Below are 22,922 nucleotides of genomic sequence, written 5' to 3' on the forward strand. Positions count from 1 at the left end.
GTTCTTTTTTCTTCCTGTGTGCCCTTTCCTTTCCTTTCCTTTTTTCTTTTCTCTTCTTTCCTTCCTTCCTTCCCTCCTTCCCTCCTTCCTTCCTTCCTTCCTTCCTTCCTTCCTTCCTTCCTTCCTTCCTTCTTTCCTTCCTTCCCTCCCTCCCTCCCTCCCTCCTTCCCTCCCTCCCTCCCTCCCTCCTTCCCTCCCTCCCTCCCTCCCTCCCTCCCTCCCTCCTTCCTTCCTTCCTTCCTTCCTTTCCTTTCCTTCCTTCCTTCCTTCCCTCCTCTTCTTCCTTCCCTCCTCTTCTTCCTTCCCTCCTCTTCTTCCTTACCCCTGTGTTTATTTCTGTGTGAAGATGTTGGATCTCCTGGAACTGGAGTTATTAGCTTCATTTGGGTTCTGGGAACTGAACCCAGGCCCTCTGGAAGAGCAGCTGGTACCATCTCTGCGACCCCCTCCTCTTTCTCTCCTTAGGGACATACTAAGTAATGGGTTTCCTCGTGGCATTTTCATGCGTACTCATCATTTTATTTAGTTTTAATCCATCACCCTCCCCACGTGTCCCCCATTCTTCCTACCTCTCTCTTGTTGGTCCCATCTCTGCCTCTTAATTATTCCCATCTCTTATGTTACGGTTACTGTGTTACTTTTCCCCTCCCTCTCCCATCCCCTGAGATCTTTTCCCCCATCTCCTAGTCACCTTTCTGCATTCATGACCTACAGACGTGTGCTTTTTACTTACTAACTTCTGATGTCTAGTACAGATGTTATTGTTATATGGTAACTCCATTTTAACTCTGTGTAGGTATATAGGTATATATTAGGAAGCTTTTACAGTAGTAGGCTTCCATGTGACTTTTGCAAGAAGTCTTTGTGCTGTTCACCCCTCTCTGTTACTTTCAGAGCTTGAAATACATTGTATTGTGCTCCTCTGGATTTTTAGAGTGCTGATGAGATGTTATTTTGACTCCGGTACCTTTGGGAATAAGTTGGTGTTTCCCCTTACAGCTTCTGATATTGGTTCTTTGCTTGTAGTGTTGCCGTCTTAACTATAATTTGTCATATGAAGGGATCCTCTAGTCATGTCTATTTAAGGTTCTTTTGGAATGGCCTTGTAAGTAGTAGTTTGTTTATGGGGTATCATTTCTTTCTCTAAGTTTGGGGATTTTTGTGCTATAATTTCACTGACTAGATCCTCTATGTTTTTAGTTTTTATCTCAGCTCCTTCTATTAGCTAGTTGGTTGTGTTAGGTTAATCATGTGGCAGGAATTCGTGGGTGGTGGTGAAATGTTGCGTCTTCCCTCCCTGTTGCTGATATCTAAGTACAGAATTCACTCGACATTGTCTTCCATTCCTCATCTCTCTTCTACTTAGTCAAGTCTATATTGTGGTTTTTTATTTGGTTCATTGAGTTTTTTTGTTTTGTTTTGTTTTTATTGAAAATCGGTTCTTCTCTCATACAATACATCCCGATTACAGATTGCCCTCCCAGTTCATGTCTTTTTCATAAATCTGGATTTTCTTACTTGAATTTTTCTTTTATGTTGCTGCCTTTTTCTTTAATATTTCTGATTTTCTTAGCCATTTTTTCTAACTTTTTTCTCTATGTTGCCAGTGTTCCTCGCCATGTCATGACTGAATTAATCTGTTTGTTTGTATCCTCTTTTGGGTCTTTGATGAATTTTATTAGTAAACTTTCAAAACCTTCACTTGGCTTTATATCTATTTCCATTTTTGTGACTCAGTAGCAGAGGAGACATGTTGCCTTGCTTTTTTTTTTGTTGTTAATTGTTCTTTTTACTGTCTCATATCTGCTGTTTGGACATTCCTAGTGGGTTTTAGTGAGGATCTCCTTAGTGGTCAGTCTTCTCTTGGGAGCCCGTTCTATAGCTCTGCCCTGTCAGGGGAAAGCAGACAGTTAGAACAGTGTGGCCGGCTTCACTACCCTCTCAGGAGAAACCAGACCATTAGAACAGCGTGGCCAGCTTCACTACCCTCTCAGGGGAAAGCCGACTGTTGGAATAGCATGGCCAGCTTCACTGTTCCATCAGGAGAAATTAGACTGTTAGAACAGTGTGGCCAGCTTTATTACCTTCTCCGGAGAAACCAGAATGTTGGAATAGCATGGCCAGCTTCGCTACCCTCTCAGGAGAAACCAGACCATTAGAACAGCGTGGCCAGCTTGCACCTTTGCGGTAGGTCATTTGTAGGTTAGGGTCTCTCCCAGGTAGGTGAGGGTATGAGAAGCAGCCACAGCACTGAGGACTGTTATTTCAAGATCTCCCCAGTGTGAACTGCCCTGCTGAAGGGATGCATCTGCGGGTGTGAGGTAGAGTGTAGGGGCCCTGCAGCAGTAGAGGGCAAATAGGTGACGGCAGAGTCGGTCCACCCACTCGCCCGAGCCTGGTCTCAGCTGATGAGATTCTCTTGGCGGCTACAGTGGGGGTACCTTCCCTTATTTCATGGCCTGGGTAGAGCTTGCTTCCTGCAGCCTGCACTTTTCAGCTGTAATGCTAATGTCTGTTCCTCCCACGCTCCTCAGGTTCCTCCGAGGAGGAAAGTTGTCTCTTGCTCTGGCACTGCTGCAGATAAAATTAAGACTCCTCTCTTGTGGTTGTTCCCAGTTCCCAGGCCTCCAGGACAGCTCAGTTTGAAATAATAGGTTCTCTCTAGATGGTGCCCAGCTCCTGCCCCAAGCCTGTCCTTAATCCTAACAGAGCGACAACATGGGGTTCCTCTCCACTGCTGATCCCAAACTCACGGCCTCACCAAACCTGCATCTTATTTGATATTATATATTATGTGTGTGTGTGTGTGTGTGTGTATATATATATACATATATATATATATATATTTAAAATAATAAATAAATCTTTAAAGGTGAATGACCTGCCTTTTAAGTTTGTTTTTAAAAAGCTAAAAGCCTATTGATTTTCTAAATGGCCCACAAAACATATGTAACACTTAATTTGTGACTAAGGTAAGAAAAGGGGAATTTTAAGTAGATTTAGGTGGGTGTTTATTTTCCAGTTGTTCTCACCAAAGGAAAAAACCATTAACTCTTCTCTTCTAGAGTTTTTCTATTTAACCCTCTGAGTCTTTAGCAGAGTGTGAAAGGGGTCCAGGGAATGGTGACTAGCGGGTAATCCTTCTTGACGATTTGTAGTTTAATACAGAGGCCTGATAGAAAACGAATGATTGTTCTTAAGGTCATGTGTTCAAACATATTTTTTTCATTCTCTTTAATGCCATAAACTATAAATGATCCTCAAAAAAAGAAAAGAAAGAAAACTGCAGATGCTAACAGTCTCTGAGAATGAATGGAGACTAAGAGTTTGCCTGGCATGTGCAAGGCACCAGGTTTGTCTGCAGGGAAGGGGCTGGTTAGGTGGATCGGAAGGAGGAGAGGAAAGAAAACGAACCGGCTCTGCTTCAGCAGATGCGGTTGCCACCGCCGCTCTGACTTAGTGTTGTGTGAGGCCCAGCTTGTCTGGAAAAGCTCCCAAGCAGTACAGTCCATGCATGATGTAAGTGAGGCTGCTCTAAGTGTAGCTGCTCCGAGTGCGCCGCTTAACCCTGCCCGTATGTAGCTCTTGAAATGTAGTCAGTGCTTCTAAATACTGAACTTTAATTTCATTGCATTTTAATTGATTTAAGTTTACATTTTTATGCTTGACTTAGTTGTCAGGAACTTTTTAAGAATTTTTCAGATAGGGCCTAGAGAGATGGTTGGGCAGTTAAGAGCACTGGCTGCTCTTCTGGAAGGTCCTGAGTTCAATTCCAGTACCCACATGGTGGCTCACAACCATTTACAATAGGATCTAATGCCCTCTTCTGGCATGCAGGCATACATGTAGAGCACTTACCCATAAAATATAAACAAACAAACAAACAAACAAATAAATAAGAGAATATTGGGGATAACTTAAACATATGAGTCTATTTTTGTTCTAAGTTTTATTAAATCTAAATATCAACTAAATATTTAAAATAAAAATTTGCTTATAAACTAACATATTTCCAAGATTTGAAATTTTTGAGATAAGAGAAATATATTCTGAAAATCATTTTAAATTTTTTTTAAATTCATAAAATAAGAGTAATTGTAAGTTTTAAATCACTGTTTGGATCATAGTATGTTTGTCTTGGACTGTGGTGGTTAAAAAGCTCAGAGATGGCTCAGCTGTTGGAGGCTGGGCCAACAGCCAGAAAGACATCAGTGGGATCTGCTTGATATGCAAACGTGCATAGTAGGTGAATAAAAAAAATTGTATCAGAATCATAGCCTGCTATGTGTGTATGTGCATGTGTGCATGTGTGTGTGTGTGTGTGTGTGTGCCTGTCTTTAAAGACATGATGTTGGCAGAAGTTTCTGTCTGTGGAAATAAAAGCATAACCTCTTCCCCAAAGTAACATATCTTTTGAGTTCCATTTTGAAGTCGACATTTTTAAAATATATAAGTTGGTCTAATCCAATGTGTCTTAGCAGCTGCTATTCCTTCATCAGAAGTCAGAAAATCTAAGGACAGCACAGTAACATACAGAATCCAGACTGTGTATTTTCATCATTACATGGCTTATTATATTTTTTTCTCTATTCCTTTTTTAAGGACTTTGTTGTTTTAAAGCTATATTTTTTAATCTAATAATGCACTCTTTCTCTTTTTTCTCCCAAGCCTATGTATATTTTCAAACACACTGTAACCCATTCAGAGGTGTTTTTTTTTGTTGTTGTTGTTGTTGTTTTGTCTGATTCTGCCTTTACTGTATATCTATAATCTTTTTCTGACTGTATGAACCTTTAAACTGTAAGAGGCATGGCTAGGACCTCTGTTTGGGGGGTTGGCTCTGCCCCAGTTAGTTCTCTGAGAGCCACATTTACTGTTCCAACTCTGGGGAGTTTTTGGGTCCATGCTGTCACTGAGTAGTGTGCCACCCACTGCTCATAAACCCCACTTAAGTGTTTGGTAGCAGGGCCTCTGAAAAGAGCTGCATGATTTCACTGCTAGCACCGAGACAGGAAGCCCTCTCTTAAAGGAGCTGTGCCTCTGCTTGCTGCTAGCAAACAGAGTCTTCCCAAGAAAAGGCATTAGCAAGAAGCTGAGTTTGACTCCATTTTTGTGTGTTTAGAGTCTTTTTTTTAATCTTTGTCAGGTCTTATGTGGAAATTCCGGCCCCACGTTGGGACACAATTCTTTGGCGGAAGTTTCTGTCCCTCAAGTCACTCCCAAGTAACCTCTCAGAGGCTTAATGTTAATTATAAATGCTTGGCCAATAGCTTGGGCTTGTTACTAGCTAACTCTTACATTTCAATTAATCCATATTTTTTATCTGTGCTTTGCCATGTGGCTTGATACCTGTTTTCATTACAGCATGCCCATCTTGCTTCTCTTTGCATCTGCTTATGACTCCCCTCCGTTCTTCTTCCTCCCATCATTCTCTGTTTGGCTTTCCTGCCTGACCTTATCCTGTCCAGCCATTGGTTAGTCAGCTTCTTTATTAAACCAGTCACAGAGACATGTATTCACAGTGTAAAGGAATATTCCACAACATGGTTTAGTTTAAATAGTTTTAATTTTTAGTCAGTCACTAAATTTACAAATTAATATCATTTGACTCTTTTGTTTAAGTTGTATTTTGTTGCTAGAGAAAATAAAGTTTCTTAGAAAATGTCAGTAAAATAAATCAGTGCACATAGAAGCAAAGGGATAAGTTTGTCTTTGACTGTGTTTAAGTGTTGGCAGTTCATGGCTGAGACACTCAACATACTTGACGTGTCTAGAAAAGTGATGGCGCCTGCTTCTCAGGATGTGCTGTGTCCATGTTTCTTTTGTCCTCAGCGTAAGAAACTGGGGCAAAAGCTGCTCACTCTGTCAGGCCTCCTAACGGGCTAGAAATGTGACATATGACTCTTGTCAGGATTCATCTCGTTTCTCTTCATCAATTCCTCTAGGAGGTGATTTCCTGTCCTTTCTGAGGAAGAGGAAGGATGAACTAAAGCTCAAGCAGCTAGTCAGGTTTTCCTTGGATGTTGCAGCTGGCATGTTGTATCTCGAGAGCAAGAACTGTATACACAGGTAAGAAGCTGTTAAAGAGATTTTCACTTTATTGCTACAACCCTAGACAACTAACATATTTTCTGTGATACTACAGTAGATTCCTTAAAGCTTGTATATTGCTTTTTATGTTTTGTGTGAAAGCATTCTTTGATAGTTTTCCAGAAACCATTGATTCATCCCTTACTAGAGGTAAGTACCGAATTAGAAAATGGTTTAACCTTGTGATTGGAATTTGCTTTATTGTAATCGTGAATGGCTGACATGGCCTGCATTGCAGTCAGAAAATGGCTTCATGGGTTGCTGTCATTTTCTAAAATCATACTAAGAAAAATTCTCTCTTTCTTGTTGTTGTTTTCCTGTTCCTATTTGTTTGTTTGAGACAGGGTCTCGCTGTAACCCTGGCTGTCCTGGAACTCACTTTGTAGACCAGGTTAAGCTCCAAGTCACAGAGCTCCACCTGCTTCTGCCTGCCGAGTGCTGGATTAAGGGGTGTGCCACCACACCCAGCTATTGCAATAATTCTTAACTGTGAAGTTGGCCAAGAGTAAAAGACTTATGATTGGTATTTCAAAGGAAATGTTAGAAAACTTCTCTCTGGTTTTTGCATAATGGCCTGGTCATCCTGCATCACAGATGATGGTTTTATTGTATTTCTTTAGGATTTATTTTTTATTTTCTGTGAATGGAGAGGGTGTCCAGTCCCCTAGGACTGCATTACCGATGTTGTGAGCCATCATGTGTGTTGGAAACTCTACAAAAACAGTAAGAGCTCTTAGCCCCTGAGCCACCTCTCCTGCCCCTAGGTTGTGGTTTTAATTGTTTGTAGCTGAGAGTGACCTTTAATGTGGAATGTAGTACACTTTGAGATCTGTTGAAGAATTTGTGCCGTATCTCAGATGTGGCTAAGTGGGCATGAGGAAATGGTGTGGAAAGCTGGTGCAGATTTTATTTGCTGGAAGCAGTGTGTCACACTGCGTATCCTAGAAGAGGTTCATTGTCACGCCTAGGTGCTGTAGCCCTTACCTGCTGGTTTCATTATTGCTCTGCGCTTTTGACTGAGGTTTCTCATTACTCGGCATTTGACGTGATACCGTGTTAAGAGTATTGATTCCGAATTGTGGGGAGGTTGTAAAACACAGAATTACAGCCAATTCACCTCTGCAGTACTGTTTTAATATTGTTCAACAATTACATTTACTTTTTAGAAATGTCAGGATGGATACTATTTTCCTAGAAATTAAGATGACGATGACTAAGCCATACCACTATACTTCTGCCTAACTTCGTATAAATATGTACCAAGTCATACCGTTGAAATTTGTAAACCTTAATGAACATTTCTGTTTAGACAAGCTAGAGCTAAACCAACTATAAGTCTAAAAACATAAAAAGTCTTGCTCTTATATTTTGAGAAAATTTACAATTTCTTCTGAGATTTTAAGATATTTTATGTATCATACATTTCATCAAATTTTCTAAGTACCTGCTCTTAGGGCTTTTTCTGTTAGGCATCTGTGGCTGTAAGTCTTAAGTAATGTACATCATTAAATTACTTTAATAATTTTTGAGTTATCTGTAATATCCTGTGTCCTCCTCCTCCCACCACAGGTCCTGGGGATTAAACCTTTGGCCTCCTGGGTACTCTACCACCGAGTTCAATTCCAAGCCCTCTTTCTAGTTTTTATTTTGAGACAGGGTCTGACTTTTTTCCAGGGTAGCCTTGAATTAACCATGTTATTCAAGCAGGCCATAAACTTATAATCTCTCGGCCCTATAATGATCTTTAATTTTTGGTGTGCTGCATTTGGGGGAACCATTGCTTTAATTTCATACTTTTTGCAGTGATGACTTACCCTGAAAGAGGATGAGCTGTTAATGATCAGAATCAAAACCATTCTAGACTACAGGTGACAATGGCATTTGATTTTGTTCCTCTGTCTAAATAATAACGTTATCTATTGTAATTTTTTCGTTTTCCTTTGTAATATGTTTCACATTTTTGCATGGTTTTGAAAGCCATTCTTTGCTTGACTAGTAGTAGTGATGTGTATTTCCTAGCTGGCAAGATTTCACAGTTGAGCATCTTGAACAATGTCACTGAGAGCAGGAGTAATAAATAGGCCTCAGGGTTAATGCCATCCTTCAGGGATTGGTATTGGCTCTCTGTGGTATGTGTTAAGAAGAAATCCAGGATCTGCTTCAGAGATGGGTAATTGATTAGTCATGTCTGATAATCATTAATATAAAAACCCCAATTTTGCCATTCTTGGCATTCAGTAACCTTCTGTCTTTATTCATAAATGCATTTCTAATGCTTAGTCTTTGACATGATTTTACTAGTCATAATATAGTAAGTGTACTATTTTTCTGTGATCATATCCATTGAATTTTTCTAATATATCTCTTATTTCCCTTGCTAATCATGAGAACGACATGAAGAAATTTTATATCTACATCAGATGATTTCTGTTCCTCTTTAAACATAGATGGATTCCTTTTTCTTTTCATTTTACTACGGGAATATATGGCATTGTATTGAGAGAATAAATCATTCTTTGTGTTGCATTTTTAATAGTCATGAATTGTGCTGTTGAGGTTGTTCTCGTGTACCAGGCTGAGGAGCTATTTCTCTGGGAGAAGCAGTAATTACAGTGGAATCAGCTTGCTTTATAGTTACAAATGCAGTCAGTGCATATTATCAAAAAATACCCTAAATACATTGTACTTACTTCGGTGAAGGGTGTTTTTTTGTAATAATATCTGATGGGAGTATTTTAAAAATTAAATTTAAGCAATATAAACCATGGTGAAATTTTATAATTATTATTCAGATAATGAGTATATCACTGAGCCCCATTTTTGACATCCCCAAAATTACTAAAATCAGTGCATATTGAAGATTGTAAAATCCAAGCAACAACTTATAATCTGCTTCAAATTGTATGACTTGGAAATGTTTATCTGTTCACTGATTCAGAACGTGAACTTGTCTCTCTGCTAAATGATTCTCTTTAACATTTGAGTGACACATTTTCTTTCTTTCTTTGTGTGTGTTACTACAAAAACCCCAAGTAATGTTTTATGAAGGAAGGAAGAAGTGTGAAAGTTGAGTGGCGGAAGTAAGGAAAACATTCAGAAATGGCCTGCCTTTGGAATGTGTTTGTTTTGGTTTCCATTAACTTCTACAGTTCTCTTGATGTCTGTTTTTAGCCGTAACAGTTTCTGCTCCTAGATAGGAACTTGAACATTTTTGTTTGGGCATAATTTTAATCATCTCAACTCTCTTTGTAATACTCCATAAACCAATGTGAAATTCTTTTCTGCTTTATATGAAATACCCTGAAGTTGTGCTGTGGCAGTTTTAATAGTGATGTGCTATCAGATCATTGTGCATGCCATAAAGGGCACTAAACCTGACTAATTCAGAAGTTAAGTCGTTAGACATAATAGATATAAACAGCAATGAACTGTATGATTTTATTTCCGACGGATCTCACTGTAAGATTTTATTTCCATTTATTTCTAAAAGTTGGTTAAACATTACCATTCTTGGATATTTATGAACATTTAAAAAGTATAAACCTTTATTGTGACATGCTTTAGTTAAAAATCATAATCTACATAGAGGTATGAGACTTACTTAATTCCATTTCATCATCATCAATAACAAAAAAGGTGATTAAAAAAGAATGTGAGTCTTTTTGTTTTTTTGAGACAAGGTTTCTGTTATGAAGTAACAATTTTATAAGTTAAAATCTGACAGGCCATGCTTGGGACTCCTGAAGGGCTTCACATACTCTTTATCTCCAGTACAGGTTAAATGTTCTTACTCTGGAGACCTGAAATCTAAAATGCTCCAAATTAGGACAACTTTGAGCACCATCATAACAACACAGTGGGAAAAACATTGTTTCATGTATTAAGTTATTGAAACTATTTTATGAAATTACCATCATGCTATAACATTAAGGTATATGTGAAACATAAAAAATACTGTGTTTAGATTTGGATTCTGTCCCCAAGATACCCCATTATGTATATACAGATGCTAAAAATATGAAATCTGAAGTACCTTGATCCAGTTTTCAATAAGGAAGATGTAATATGTACTTCACAAATGGAGTCCCTTAACCTGTGCCGTGGTGCCAACGGGACAGTTGTGGTCCCTGGCTGCAGATGGGTGTAGCAACAAAATAGTGATGTGAAGAGAAAATCAACTTTGTGATGACAGGAACAAGGCTCTTGGAAAGGAATATGGAGAGTGTATAGTATGCTGGTGTTAGTGGGGGCGCCGTATGATACTGGAATAACCAGGGAAGCTTTGCACAGCCTCCCACCTCTCTGAGGTGTGGTGTCCGTTGTTGGATAGAAGGAGGGTGAGTTTTCTACCTGAAGAAGAGCTAGGAGGCTGGGGAGATGGCTCAGTGGTTACGAGGACCTGCTTGCTGCTCTTCGGAGGGCCTGGGTTGAGTTCCCACCACCCAGCTCACAGCTCTGCAACTCCAGTTCCCGGGGATCGGATGCTGTCTTCTAGCTTCCGTAAGCACTGCACACACGGCATTGTACCTGCCCCTCACGCCCCCTTTTGCTCTGTACTCACTTTAAGACTGTAACTGAGCCCAGAAAAGAGTAGCTAACAGTCGTCCTGACCTGACGGTAGATGTGACTCAGGTGGGACTGTGAGGGTGTGACAGTAGTGGGGGACACTGAATGGGGACCAGCCAAAAAATTTCATTCCAAATTAGATGCACAAGGGAACATCGTCTCTGCTGCCTCTGGCCTGTGGTGCACAGTGCGACTTCAACACACAACGTGCACACTTGGCACTACACACATCACCACAGCACACACCAACAACACATGTGTGAGGCACCTTGACTCAGATTCTAGACTGTTGTGTCGTGGATACCCTGTGTTTACTGTACATATACATAGAAGCATAATGGTTTAATTACAGAAAACAACGGCGGTGATTTTTCTTACTATCATTCTCAGTACAGAGGATCAAATTAGTCCATTTTTGGATTGTATTGAATTAGAATGTTTGAATTTTAAAAACTGCTATTTGATTTGCTGGCTTGAGTATCATTTTAAATTCATTAAGTGAATTTTTGCTTGGAGTTAGAACTTCCAGGAATATTTGAAGTGATTCTAAATATATTTCTCCTGTTTTATATCTATTTGAAGCAATATTTTCGTCATTGGCAAAAATCACAGCATCAATGAACTCTGGAAATACTGAAAATGTGTGTCGTGTTTTGGTTTGGTTTTGGTATGGTTTGGTTTTCAAAGCAGGGTTTCTCTGTGTGTATTCCTGGCTGTCCTGGAACTCCTTCTGTTAACCAGGCTGGCCTTGAATTCATAGAGCTCCACCTACCTCTGCCTCCCGAGTACTAGGATTAAAGGCGTGCGCCACCACCGCCCAGCAAAGATATAATTCTTAACAAATCTTAATTAAATTAAATTCTTAAAAATAAAAATAAACAAGAATATTCATCTCATTAGTATAAAATTTTGACTTAATTTTTAAAAATCATAACGTTTTATATACTAAATAAGTATTTAAAAAGAAATCTCTGTATGAACTATCAGTAATTATTTGATATATGTATGTGTAACATATATAATATGTTGATTATATCAATATACATTATGTTTCTCACCAGAATCATTTAAACATGCCCCAAGTGTGTGGAAACAGTGTAAGAAGCCCCAGCCTACACAGTTAGTGTCAGACGTAGACAGACTCCATTGGACGTTCTCCCCATCATTCCAGTCCCTGTGTTTCTTCATCGTATTTAGGACAAGTTGAATATCCTTTGGAAGGCTGGGCACCAGACATGTTCTGAGTAGTGCAGACTTTGTAATATGTGCATTTGCTTGTCCAGGGTACTGCAGACCTTGTAGTATGTGCATATACATGTCCTGAGTACTGCAGTCTTTGTAGCATGTGCACATACATGTTCTGAGTACTTTAGACCTTGTAATATGTGCATGTACATACTCAGATATATTAAGGATGAGACCCATGTCTAAGCACAGGATTTTTCTCATCTCATATATACTTAAATGTGTTACCTGAGGTATTTCATACAATGCTTTTAACACACCTTGCTTTGATGGCAGCCTGTCACATGAGGTTATGTGTGGGATTTGAGATGTTTGGCCTATAGTGCTAACAACAAACATGTATTGAGTGTCTGCTAAGTAACAGCCTCTGTAATAAGGGTATTGATGAAAACTTCCTTATTTTTTACTTGTGTTCTTGGCTGACTGAAAAGGGAAAAAACCCTGCAACTGTGTCTGGCACTTAAAGGTTAAAGAATGATTCAGAGTAACTCTCAGCTCTGGTTCTGTCCTAGGTCACACAGAGGGTCTGGGTGAGACGTTACTGGCTTCCCTGGTAAAGGGATCTTTGATCAACAGGAGATGTGAGGCCAAAGGCTGAATGGTGCTTTGTAGGATGATCTGGCTTAGACATGCTGTTGTTTCATTTTCATAAGTCAGAGCAGGAGCAGCGGGAGCCTGTGCAGTGGGATCTTAGATGCTCAGGACCAGGGGCTTCTTTCCTGCAGCTCTGTGTAGCTAGAACTTGAATTCTTTTCGTTCTATTGTTCAGAGGCCTTCTTCCGCTGTTCCTGTTAACTTAAAAGACAGGATTGACAAGAGATGTGTGATACACACTGGCTGACTATGCATTTATGACTATCTTATCTACTTATGACATTTGATGACAATTTTAAATATATTATATTGTGTTATTAGTTTTCTTGTTCTGTGCACATTTGAAATGAGCACTTTTCATGTAGCAGATTAGGAATGAACTTCAACATATGATGGATGAATTGGTCAATGAAAGTTCAAAAGTATTGATATCAGATGACTGAGGACTCTATAAAATAATTGTTTAGCTCATAAATGTTAACCTGCCATTTGTACTTTTTCATTTCTTTACACTGTGTAGATGATGGAAGAACTAACCTTATCCAGTGGCAACCGGTATAGATTATACATACACAGTCCAAAGTTCTTTATAGAATGACATTTTTTTTAATGTTTTTAATATAAGGGGACGTGTCTGTGCTCTCCTCAGGATCCTGTCATCCCAAAGGCGCACACCAGTCCGTAGACTCTCTAGCGGTGGGCGCACACCAGTCCGTAGACTCTCTAGCGGTGGGCGCACACCGGTCCGTAGACTCTCTAGCGGTGGGCGCACACCGGTCCGTAGACTCTCTAGCGGTGGGCGCACACCAGTCCGTAGACTCTGTAGCGGTGGGCGCACACCAGCCTGTAGACTCTCTAGCGGTGGGTGCACACCAGCCTGTAGACTCTCTAGCGGTGGGCGCACACCAGTCCGTAGACTCTCTCACGGTGGGCGCACACCAGTCCGTAGACTCTCTAGCGGTGGGCGCACACCAGTCCGTAGACTCTGTAGCGGTGGGCGCACACCGGTCCGTAGACTCTCTAGCGGTGGGCGCACACCGGTCCGTAGACTCTCTAGCGGTGGGCGCACACCAGTCCGTAGACTCTCTCGCGGTGGGCGCACACCAGCCTGTAGACTCTCTAGCGGTGGGCGCACACCAGTCCGTAGACTCTGTAGCGGTGGGCGCACACCAGCCTGTAGACTCTCTCGCGGTGGGCGCACACCGGTCCGTAGACTCTCTCGCGGTGGGCGCACACCGGTCCGTAGACTCTGTAGCGGTGGGCGCACACCAGTCCGTAGACTCTCTCACGGTGGGCGCACACCAGTCTGTAGACTCTCTCACGGTGGGCGCACACCGGTCCGTAGACTCTCTCGCGGTGGGCGCACACCAGTCTGTAGACTCTCTCACGGTGGGCGCACACCAGTCTGTAGACTCTCTAGCGGTGGGCGCACACCAGTCTGTAGACTCTCTAGCGGTGGGCAGCTTTTGCTGTCTCCTATGTGCTCTGGGACCACGGTCACCGCACACTGAAACAGCAGCAGCAGCAGCTCGTAGCTTTCCAGGGAGTGTTCGTGTTTAACGTGTGTTTTGAAAGAATTAAGGAGCAGGTGTATTGTTGTATAGAGTGGTTTGGGAGGCACCATCATTGAGCCTCTGTGACCCTGTGAGCCCAGTCCATTCCTTATAGAGGCAGCCATGGCTTTGACAGAGAACTTAGTTCCTTACCAATGAAAGAAAGCATTCAGGGGATGTTAATCCACACTGGGTAAAGTTTTTAAATTTTACATTTTGCCTCTTTAAAATTAGACTTCTACTTACTTACATAACTTAATGAATGGATAAAATAATTGTACCTACGATTTTAAGACCTTTAAAAATCACAGGCAACACATTAACATATGATGTGATATATAAATAATCTATAAACGACTTTATAACTAAATGAAACATACTTAATGGGAAATTTAAGATTTGCTCCTTTTTAAAATGGCCTTGTGCTATCTTTTGATTTTTTTTAATTATAAAAACTTGGGATGTGTGGTATTGGGATGTAGGTGTGCGTAAGTTGTTTTCCTGTAGGTGTAGATACATGTGGAGACCAGAGGTCAGTGTTTAAATATCTTCCTCTATTGCTTTTTGAGACAGGGAACCCAGAGCTCACTGATTGGCTAGACTGGCTGGTCAGCATCCCCAGGTATCCTCCAGTCTCCATCCCCATTCTGTTGGGAGTACAGATGGGCACCACAGTGCCTGGCTTTCAGTGGGTGCTGGCACTCCAAACTCAGGTCCTCATGGCAGGTAGTTTACTGAGGGAGCCATCTCTCCAGTCCCCATATTATAAGACACAGTTCTCTCAAATGTACACCATGTGAAGTAAAGAAAATTAATATTTTAATGATAAATATATACTTAAATACATATCCTAATGCTAACAAAAATTGAAGTTTCTGTATTTCTTCTTTTGTGATACCATATACTCTTACTGACAAAATTCTTTCTTCTCTTCTCTGTCATTTCTAACTTGTCTGTCCCATATATAATACCAGTAAAAACCCATGTGTTTTTAATTTTAATTTTTAGATTTATCTAATTTATATATATGAGTGTTTTGCCTGCACATCGGTATGTGCACACCACATCTGTACTTGCTGCCTCTGTGTAGCTGGAATGTTTTCTCTCTGGGTCCTGCCAAGCCCCAGAAGTCTGACAGCCCACTTATAAAATAAACACACAGACGCTTATATTATTTAAACTGTTTGGCCTAATGGCTCAGGCTTCTAGCTATCTAGTTCTTACATCTTAAATTAATCCATTTCTATAAATCTATACCTTGCCACGTAGCTCGTGGCTTACCGGCATCTTCACATGCTGCTTGTCATGGTGGTGGCTGGCAGTGTCTCCCTCCACCTTCCTGTTCTCTCAGTTCTCCTCTCTGTTAGTTGTGCCTGTACTTCCTGCCTGGCCACTGGCCAATCAGTGTTTTATTTATTGACCAATCAGAGCAACACATTTGACACACAGACCATCCCACAGCACCCCTCCATGTCAGAATAGCATCAGTTTCCAAAGTCTTCTTCAAGAGCAGCAAGGCCTCTTAATCACTGACCCACCTCTTTAGCCCTGCTCATGTTTTGAATGCCTGACTTGTCAGAGACATGCTCCCTTCTGAATGTACCGATAACCTAGTCCACAGTGCACTGTGGAGAAGGGAGGGAAGAAGAAAAGGGGTGAGATTTCTGAAGGAAAAGGTCCCATGCAGCCGTCTAAGGTCTAAGAATGGCCAGTGGACATCAATGACTTATTAAATTTTACATGATCACCTTCATTAAAACTTCGTAAGGAATTTCTGAGGTAACCTTTTACTGTACTTAGCAAAACGTTTTAAAGTCTTCACTTCCCCCCACTGAACTGAGGAATGCTTTATCTACTTATTTTGCAAGCAGTTAGGTTGAAAAGCAGCCACGTGACAGATGCTTCCTAGTCTACTGACGTCACAGGATGCAACTGAGTACTCTTCATGTGCAGGACATATGGGAGATGCTGAGCACATCAGACAGGATGTCTTTCCTCTGGAGCATAAAATCTACTAGCAGACACATTAATTCATACAAGATAGGATGTAAAACAGATAGCATTCCATAATGAAAGCATCCTTAAAGAGGGGGCAATTCAACTGAAGGTTAAGAAGTAACTAAGGGAAAGTGGAAGAGAGGAAGACCATCAGTAAGGAGAAAAGAAGGAAGAAGACATACAGGCATGGGAGTGGGCGAGAAGACTACTTCAAGGTGGTGAAAGGGGTCAGACTGAACTGAATTGAATATTGACTTGAGATTTGATCTGACAGTTTTGCAGGCATCAGACTATGAAATGGAGCAGGCTCATGGGGTTGGTCTTGACCCTCAGAGCTAGGGGAAGTGACTGTAGTGTTCCAAGAAGAAGAGTTCAAATTCATGTTTATTGTAAATCACTGTGGCCTGGAAGAACCAAGACCACACTGAAAGGAGATGTGACTGGGAGGGAAGCTTTCGCAGACACAGGGACAGTGGAATCAGTACCCTGGCTTGCACAGCTGAGGAGCTGGGGCTCTACTAGAAACTCTAGAAGACACTGGTGTTTTGTTTACAGGCAAGAGGGCATCATGTTTAAGGCCTAGCTCGTAACACGTCGAACCTGGAGTGCCCAAAAAATACTTTTGAAGCTATTAATTGGGCAAGTGACTGTATAGAGCAAGACCTCGGGAAAGGTCTGATTAGATGTAGCAATGTCAACCCAGTGGGAAACATGACGGACTGAGCCAGCAAAGCTTCGAGTTTGTCTGTGAGTCAATGAAAGAAAAATCTAAAGACAAGAAAAGCACATGCTAGGATGATCCATGCGAAGCTAGCAGCCTTTTTGGTAATTCACAGTTAATTTTGCCTCTAGATTTTTTTAAAAAAATAAGCAACATCAAAAATTACTTTTAAGAGTACCACTGGTCTACAGATAACAAAATAATGATGTTTATGTAACTTATTTAAATCACCGTTCTGATGACATAGTGCTTCCTTTAAATCCCTAAAAGAAATTATATCAGCATTGGTACATTTCCAGTCCCACAATAACAGCAACTAGATAACAAAAGGGAAATGTATTTTATGGCCTTCAGAAATATCTCAGATTCCATTCCAGTGAATTATATAAGAAAAACAGACTTGTAAAAGTTCCAGACACGGAAATCCACTGAATTGGAGGAAATTAGGAGAGAAAATCTAGAGACTAACATCATTCTCTTTGAACCTTTTGTTGTGTTTCATCAGAACTCCTGGTGACATTTGAAAGAAGGTGACCCTGAATAAGTGGACTGCTTGATTCTGCTCTCTGGCACCAAATGCTGGAAAACAGTACAATATCTGGTTGTTGTTTTCACATCTTGAGACACATATATTGGTTTGTCTAAAGTAGAAACATTTTCCCTTTTTTCTCTAATAACAGAACAAATTTAAAAACAAACATCTCAGGAAACCAAAAAGTGTATTTCTTACTTCCATAGGCTTTTCCATTGATCTGTTAAGAGGTTTACTAATACCTACCTTGTAGTCCACTGTGAGGTTTAATCAGAATAAGAGGCATAAAAGCCTTTCCAAAATCTAAGTGATTCTAACACTCAGTCACTATCCAGGTGTCAAGGAAGGAGTTGGATGCCAGGCCATCCTAGAAGACAGAAAATGAAAGCATTTTGATCAAGAAAGAAATTGGCTAAAGATGTTCCAGTTTAAAAAAAAAAACTTGAATAGCATAAATGTAGATGAGAACCATGCTTAAGTAACAAGAGTGTGGCCCCTACTGTATCCACTCCAGACACCCACCCCTCGGTCACTGTGGAAGAAACTTGGGTTGGCAGCAACACCAGCCATCTCAAGGCCTTCCTTGGCTACAGCCTCCCCCACCACACAGACCAATCGTATACCAGAGCCAGAGCCAGAGCCAGAGCTTTTTGGCTGCGTATACTTTCACTTTTACATTTCTGTATCTCCATTTGCAGGGCTTTGTTTACTTAGAAGAAACAGACTATGATGGCTGAGAAAGCCTTTTCAGACGTGTCTGTGCCTGCTAGATTTCTTTATGGGAAAGGAGAATTCACGTTTCCCCAGAGCATTTTTATTAAACACCTGTTTCAGAGCTAAACTGACATCCTCTGATCAAAGGCTGCCATGGGAGGGTATCTAGGGAGGGAAGAGGGTCACTGCAGTGCTCTGTAGTGATGCTGTCTATCTCACTGAGAAGAGGACACAGCCAGGTTTCTGACACATCGCCCCTCACAGCAGCATGAAGCATTTCACATTTTCATATACCCACACTCATTTGATTCACCTGCCTTTCCTGCTGTCTCTGCCAGTGTAAGAAAATATGGCCATGATCTAGAACTTCTATATTTTGCTGAGAGATGTGAATAGGCCTCCAACACTCCAGACCTCCAGTACACATCTTCCATTGTTAACAGCTACAGAGTTCACAGATGAGGAGGTTCATTTGTCCTCTGCTAGAGTGAGTACCAGTCTTCTGTTTGTCTTGATCAGTTCTAAGTTCCCTGGCTGTGTATTATCATATGAGAATATCAGGAGACCTTCAGTCAGGTAGAGTGGAAATAGAAAAAGTGTGTGTAGTTGGAGTTTTCTCCAATCCTGCCTGGGCCACAGCCACTCAGACCCAAATGAACACACAGAGACTTATATTACTTATAAACTGTATGGCCGTGGCCGGCTTCTTGCTATCTCATTCTTATATCTTAAATTAACCCATTTCTATAAATCTATACCTTGCCACGTGGCTTGTGGCTTACTGGTACTTTTTCATTTTGCTTACTCTGTGTCTGGCTGGCGACTCCTGATTCAGCCTTCCTGTTCCTAGAATTCTCTTCTCTGCTTGTCCTGCCTATACTATACTTCCTGCCTGGATACTGGCCAATCAGCATTTTATTTATCAATCTATCAGAGCAACACATTCACAGCATCCCCAGCAAGTGTGAATTACAGAAACCTATCAAAATATGTCTTTGTCTCATTTTCTAACAACAATAAAAAGGCAAGAGAAACTCTGAATAGTTTATGAAGTTCTTATAGTTTGTAACAAAAGAGTCTGAGAACCATTTCCCAATAGTGTTAATGGAAATTTTGTTCTCACTTCTGGGTGCAGCACAGATGTACCCAAGAATATTACTGAGACTCTTGTCTCTGGGCTGCTTTTAAGGTATCCAAATTGTGGTTTTATGTATCCGTCCTGGGAGCCTCTTGAGGAGGAGCCATGTTATATTCATGTTGAAGCCCATCCATGTTGCCAGGCACAGTGCCAGGCATGTAGTATGACCATGTGATTCATGCATAAGACAATTAAATGCAGGTTAAGTGTAAAGGAGTCTTAATTTTTTTATAGCACAGATTATTCTTGATCTTAATATTTATGCTTTATGATACATGGTCAGAAAAATAAACCTCGCTGATTTGCTCCAGGAATGTACTCAAAATATGATCTCCTATTAAAGCAATGGATGCTTTAATATGCAAGAGGAAAACCATGGGGAATAAATTAAACAGGATACCAAAATAAAAAATGAATATATATATTCAGAGTCCTAAGAAGGGCACCTTGTGGTGTCTGAGTGAAGGTGACATTCTTAGAATGAAGGTCTGTTACTCTCCACACAGTGGTCTGCATGTGCCTAGATCATGAATGTCGCTCTCCATGTTACCTCTCACCCTCTCTGATACCCAGAAGCTTGCTATGCAGTGGACCATTATGAGCCTTGTCTTTTGTAATTTGCCATGAATGCAAGTGAGAAGAAGCCAGTGGGCAGCTTGGAGAGGTGGCTCAGCAGTCAAGAGCAGTGCCTGCTTTTGCAGAAGAGCCTGGTTCAGTTCCCAGCACCCACATGGCAGCTCACAACTATCTATAAACCCAATTCCAGGGTATCTGAGTTCCTATTCTGAACTCCACGGGGTTCCAGACACACACATGGTGCATAGACACACATACAGGCAAAACACTCATACACATAAAAATATATCTTAAAAATTTTTTGAGAAGCCACTTAGGATACAGAAGACTAAGACTGATATGAGTAATTTTTCTGGGTTTCCCAGTACTATCATTTACTGGTTTCCTGTTTGAATCATTATAGCACTGCAAATACATCAGCATATAAAAGTCAACTTTATTAAAATGACAACATTTAATAAACACATGCCCCTGGGGCATGGCCACTGGGCCTTTGGAGTTTGCCCCACATGAGCGCCAAATATTGGTATTAATCCATGGAGTCTATTTAATGATCAAAGGAATTTCTTTGGGGATTAACTCACAAGACAGAATAAAGGAATTTCTCGGAGGATCCTGGAAGAGTGAGGCACAGTCCAACACAGCCCTCTGGCGATCTCTGCCCTGGTCTGTACCAGCATCCCAAATCAGGAGGTAGTGAAGCGAAGAGAGAGCCCTGTAAGTGCATCCCAGGTCTTAAGAGTCCCCGTGGCCACACCCCAGGGGCATATACCTCAAGGTCACGGGCAGGTGTAACAGCTACCTGCTGCCTTACTAGGACATGGCTCAAACAGCCACCCTCTGCAGATACTGGCGTCCCATTTTTCATGTGGGAATGCCAAGACTTGATGGCTTCTGAGGACATACTCAGCAGTGACAATGGATCTTACCTTGAAACCTTTGGAGAGAGTGGGTGGGCATCTGAATCCCTGCTCTAGAACTTTATCTCCAGGGCCAGAGTTTAGCTGTTCTAGGTCTGTGGTTCACCAGGTCCTCACCCAGCTGCTCAGCATGCTGTTGTGATGCCTGGAAAATGGCTTGGATTGACGGGGGGAGAGAAGTGGGCTGGATTCCTGTAGAGTGTCCGATCAGAGCAATAGTGGGGGCCAATGGTGGTCCGTGCTCTAAAATCCTGAAGCACTTGAGATGGCAAACTCTGAAAGAGAACTAGAAGCAGTACGTCTCCTTCTCCAGCACTGGGTCTAATTTCTCTTTGCTCAAGTCCTACTGCACTGCCTCCATTTTCCTTTGCTTCTACGTTCTGTATCTCTGGTATTAGTCAGCTCTCATAGCCATAATAAAAACCTGGCATTGTCTGCCTAGAAAGAAGAAAGCATCTCTAGCTCACAGTGTGAGGCTCCGGCCCGTGACTGGTTGACACTGTTGCACTTGGCCTGTGGCAGGTGCCACCTCATGCCAGGCGGCATGTGTGGGATCTAACTGCTCACTTCACGGCTGCTCCACAGTGAAAAGAGGGGAAGTAGTGGCATCCTACTGCCTCTTTTAAGGGCCTACCACAGTGGTCTCAAAGCCCCGTAGGCCCTGCCTCTTAAAGGTTCAGTTCATTGCCAGTAATGCCTCCCGAAGGACCAAACCTCTGTTTACCAGTGGGCCGTTGTGAGCCAGTCTGTATGTAACCAGCATTGTCTCAAATGGGGGTCATGCTCATCTAGCTACGTGATTGGATGAGACTCAGTGGCCTCCTTCACTCCTTCCTTCCTTCTTCCCTTCTCTTCGTTCACTCCAATGCTCAATAGAGGAACCAGGAGGTCTAAGTTCAGGTATAAATTTCAAATAGATTTAAGTCTTAACTGTAAGTATCAAATCTGCTATGAAGGAAATTGTTTTCCTTTCTGGGTTCTATCACAGCATCCATCCATTAGAGATTATGAATGCTAATTAAGGTTTTACATTTTTCTAACAAACTGTTGTGAAAATCTCTGTGAAAACATGGATCAGGGAGGCAAAGAGGAAGTTAAAAGTTGGTTGGTGGAATCAGCTCAGTTGTCCAAGGTGAAAGAGGGTGACTCCTGGGCTCCTGGGATTCAAACTGAACTGTGCGGAATAGTTGTGAGTGGAAGAGGACTTGTCTGGACATGGCAAAGTGGGTGACATACGATTAACAAGTAAATATTCCTAAGGCTGTGAGCTTTTTGAGACTTGTTACAATGTTTGTTTGTTTTTTAATCCTTGGGTTATTCTATTTTAAATTGTCAGATTACATTGATTTGAAGGAATTTCTTTTTAAAATTTTAATTATAATTTGTGTGCATATGTGTGCTTGTGTGGTGGATATGGCACATATGTGACACAGAATGTCTGGAGATCACAGAACAACTCTCGAGAACCGGTCTTCTGGGCCTCTTCCACTGTGGAGTCCAGGGATTGAACTCAGTTATCAGTGTTGGCAGCAAGCTCTTCTACCTAGTGAGCCATCCTGCTGGCCCTTTAGACATTTCTATCTGTAAGTTTCATGTCAGTGCTCGGCCACACAGATTTTACAAGATTCTTCTTCCAGGAAAGAGTCCTCTGCTCTTTTTGGAAAATCAGAATTGTCAGCTTCCGGTGACTGGTTTCTGATACATTAATTATTAAAGCTTTTAGTCACTTTTCCTTTCTTATTAAAAAATTTTGAAGACTTTTTTTGTGAAATCTTTTCCTTTATTTTACCCACACCTTTCCTTTTTCAAGCATCTTTGTGCTTAGCATATTTTATTTCTGGCTTAAAAAAATTCCATTAGGAGGGTTTTCATACAAAAGAAGATATGAGACACACCTAGACAACCAGACTATGACATGGGACATAATGAGAAGCCAGAGAAGTTAGAGGCAGTGGTTAGGGAAACATGGGACTTTCAGATGGTCCAATAAAGGAGAGTAGAGTCTGTCTGGGCCTGTAGGAGTTACAGTGGGTCCCTGCCCCTTCAGTCTGACCGCAGCTGTATTCTGGGGAGGTCTTCACACTAGGGAGATGGAAACCTGTGTAATTATTCTTTCCAGTTTCTTTAATAATAGATGCTGATGAGTAGCATCTTGCTGAGTCCACTTAAAGCCATAGCAGAATTGTTTTATCTGTAGCCTTGGTGGACTGATTGACTGTTCCTGTTGCTTCACGGAGTTTTCAGTTTTCCCTTTTTAAGGGAAATGCTGTGAGAA

The 22,922-nt window shown here is 41.3% G+C and overlaps 1 protein-coding gene across 9 annotated transcripts in view; it reads left to right on the forward strand.

The window, feature by feature from the left end:
- Window positions 1–22,922, forward strand: part of Fer (FER tyrosine kinase) — a 368,133-nt gene that overhangs the window by 283,448 nt on the left and 61,763 nt on the right. For all 9 annotated transcript variants that reach the window (XM_076549751.1, XM_076549748.1, XM_016010068.3 and 6 more), the window contains one exon: window positions 5,946–6,069. In XM_076549751.1, the coding sequence (XP_076405866.1) occupies window positions 5,946–6,069 (124 nt within the window). The remainder of the gene's footprint in view (window positions 1–5,945; window positions 6,070–22,922) is intronic.

Source organism: Peromyscus maniculatus, chromosome 13 (assembly GCF_049852395.1).
Source record: "Peromyscus maniculatus bairdii isolate BWxNUB_F1_BW_parent chromosome 13, HU_Pman_BW_mat_3.1, whole genome shotgun sequence".
Taxonomy (NCBI): Eukaryota; Metazoa; Chordata; class Mammalia; order Rodentia; family Cricetidae; genus Peromyscus; species Peromyscus maniculatus.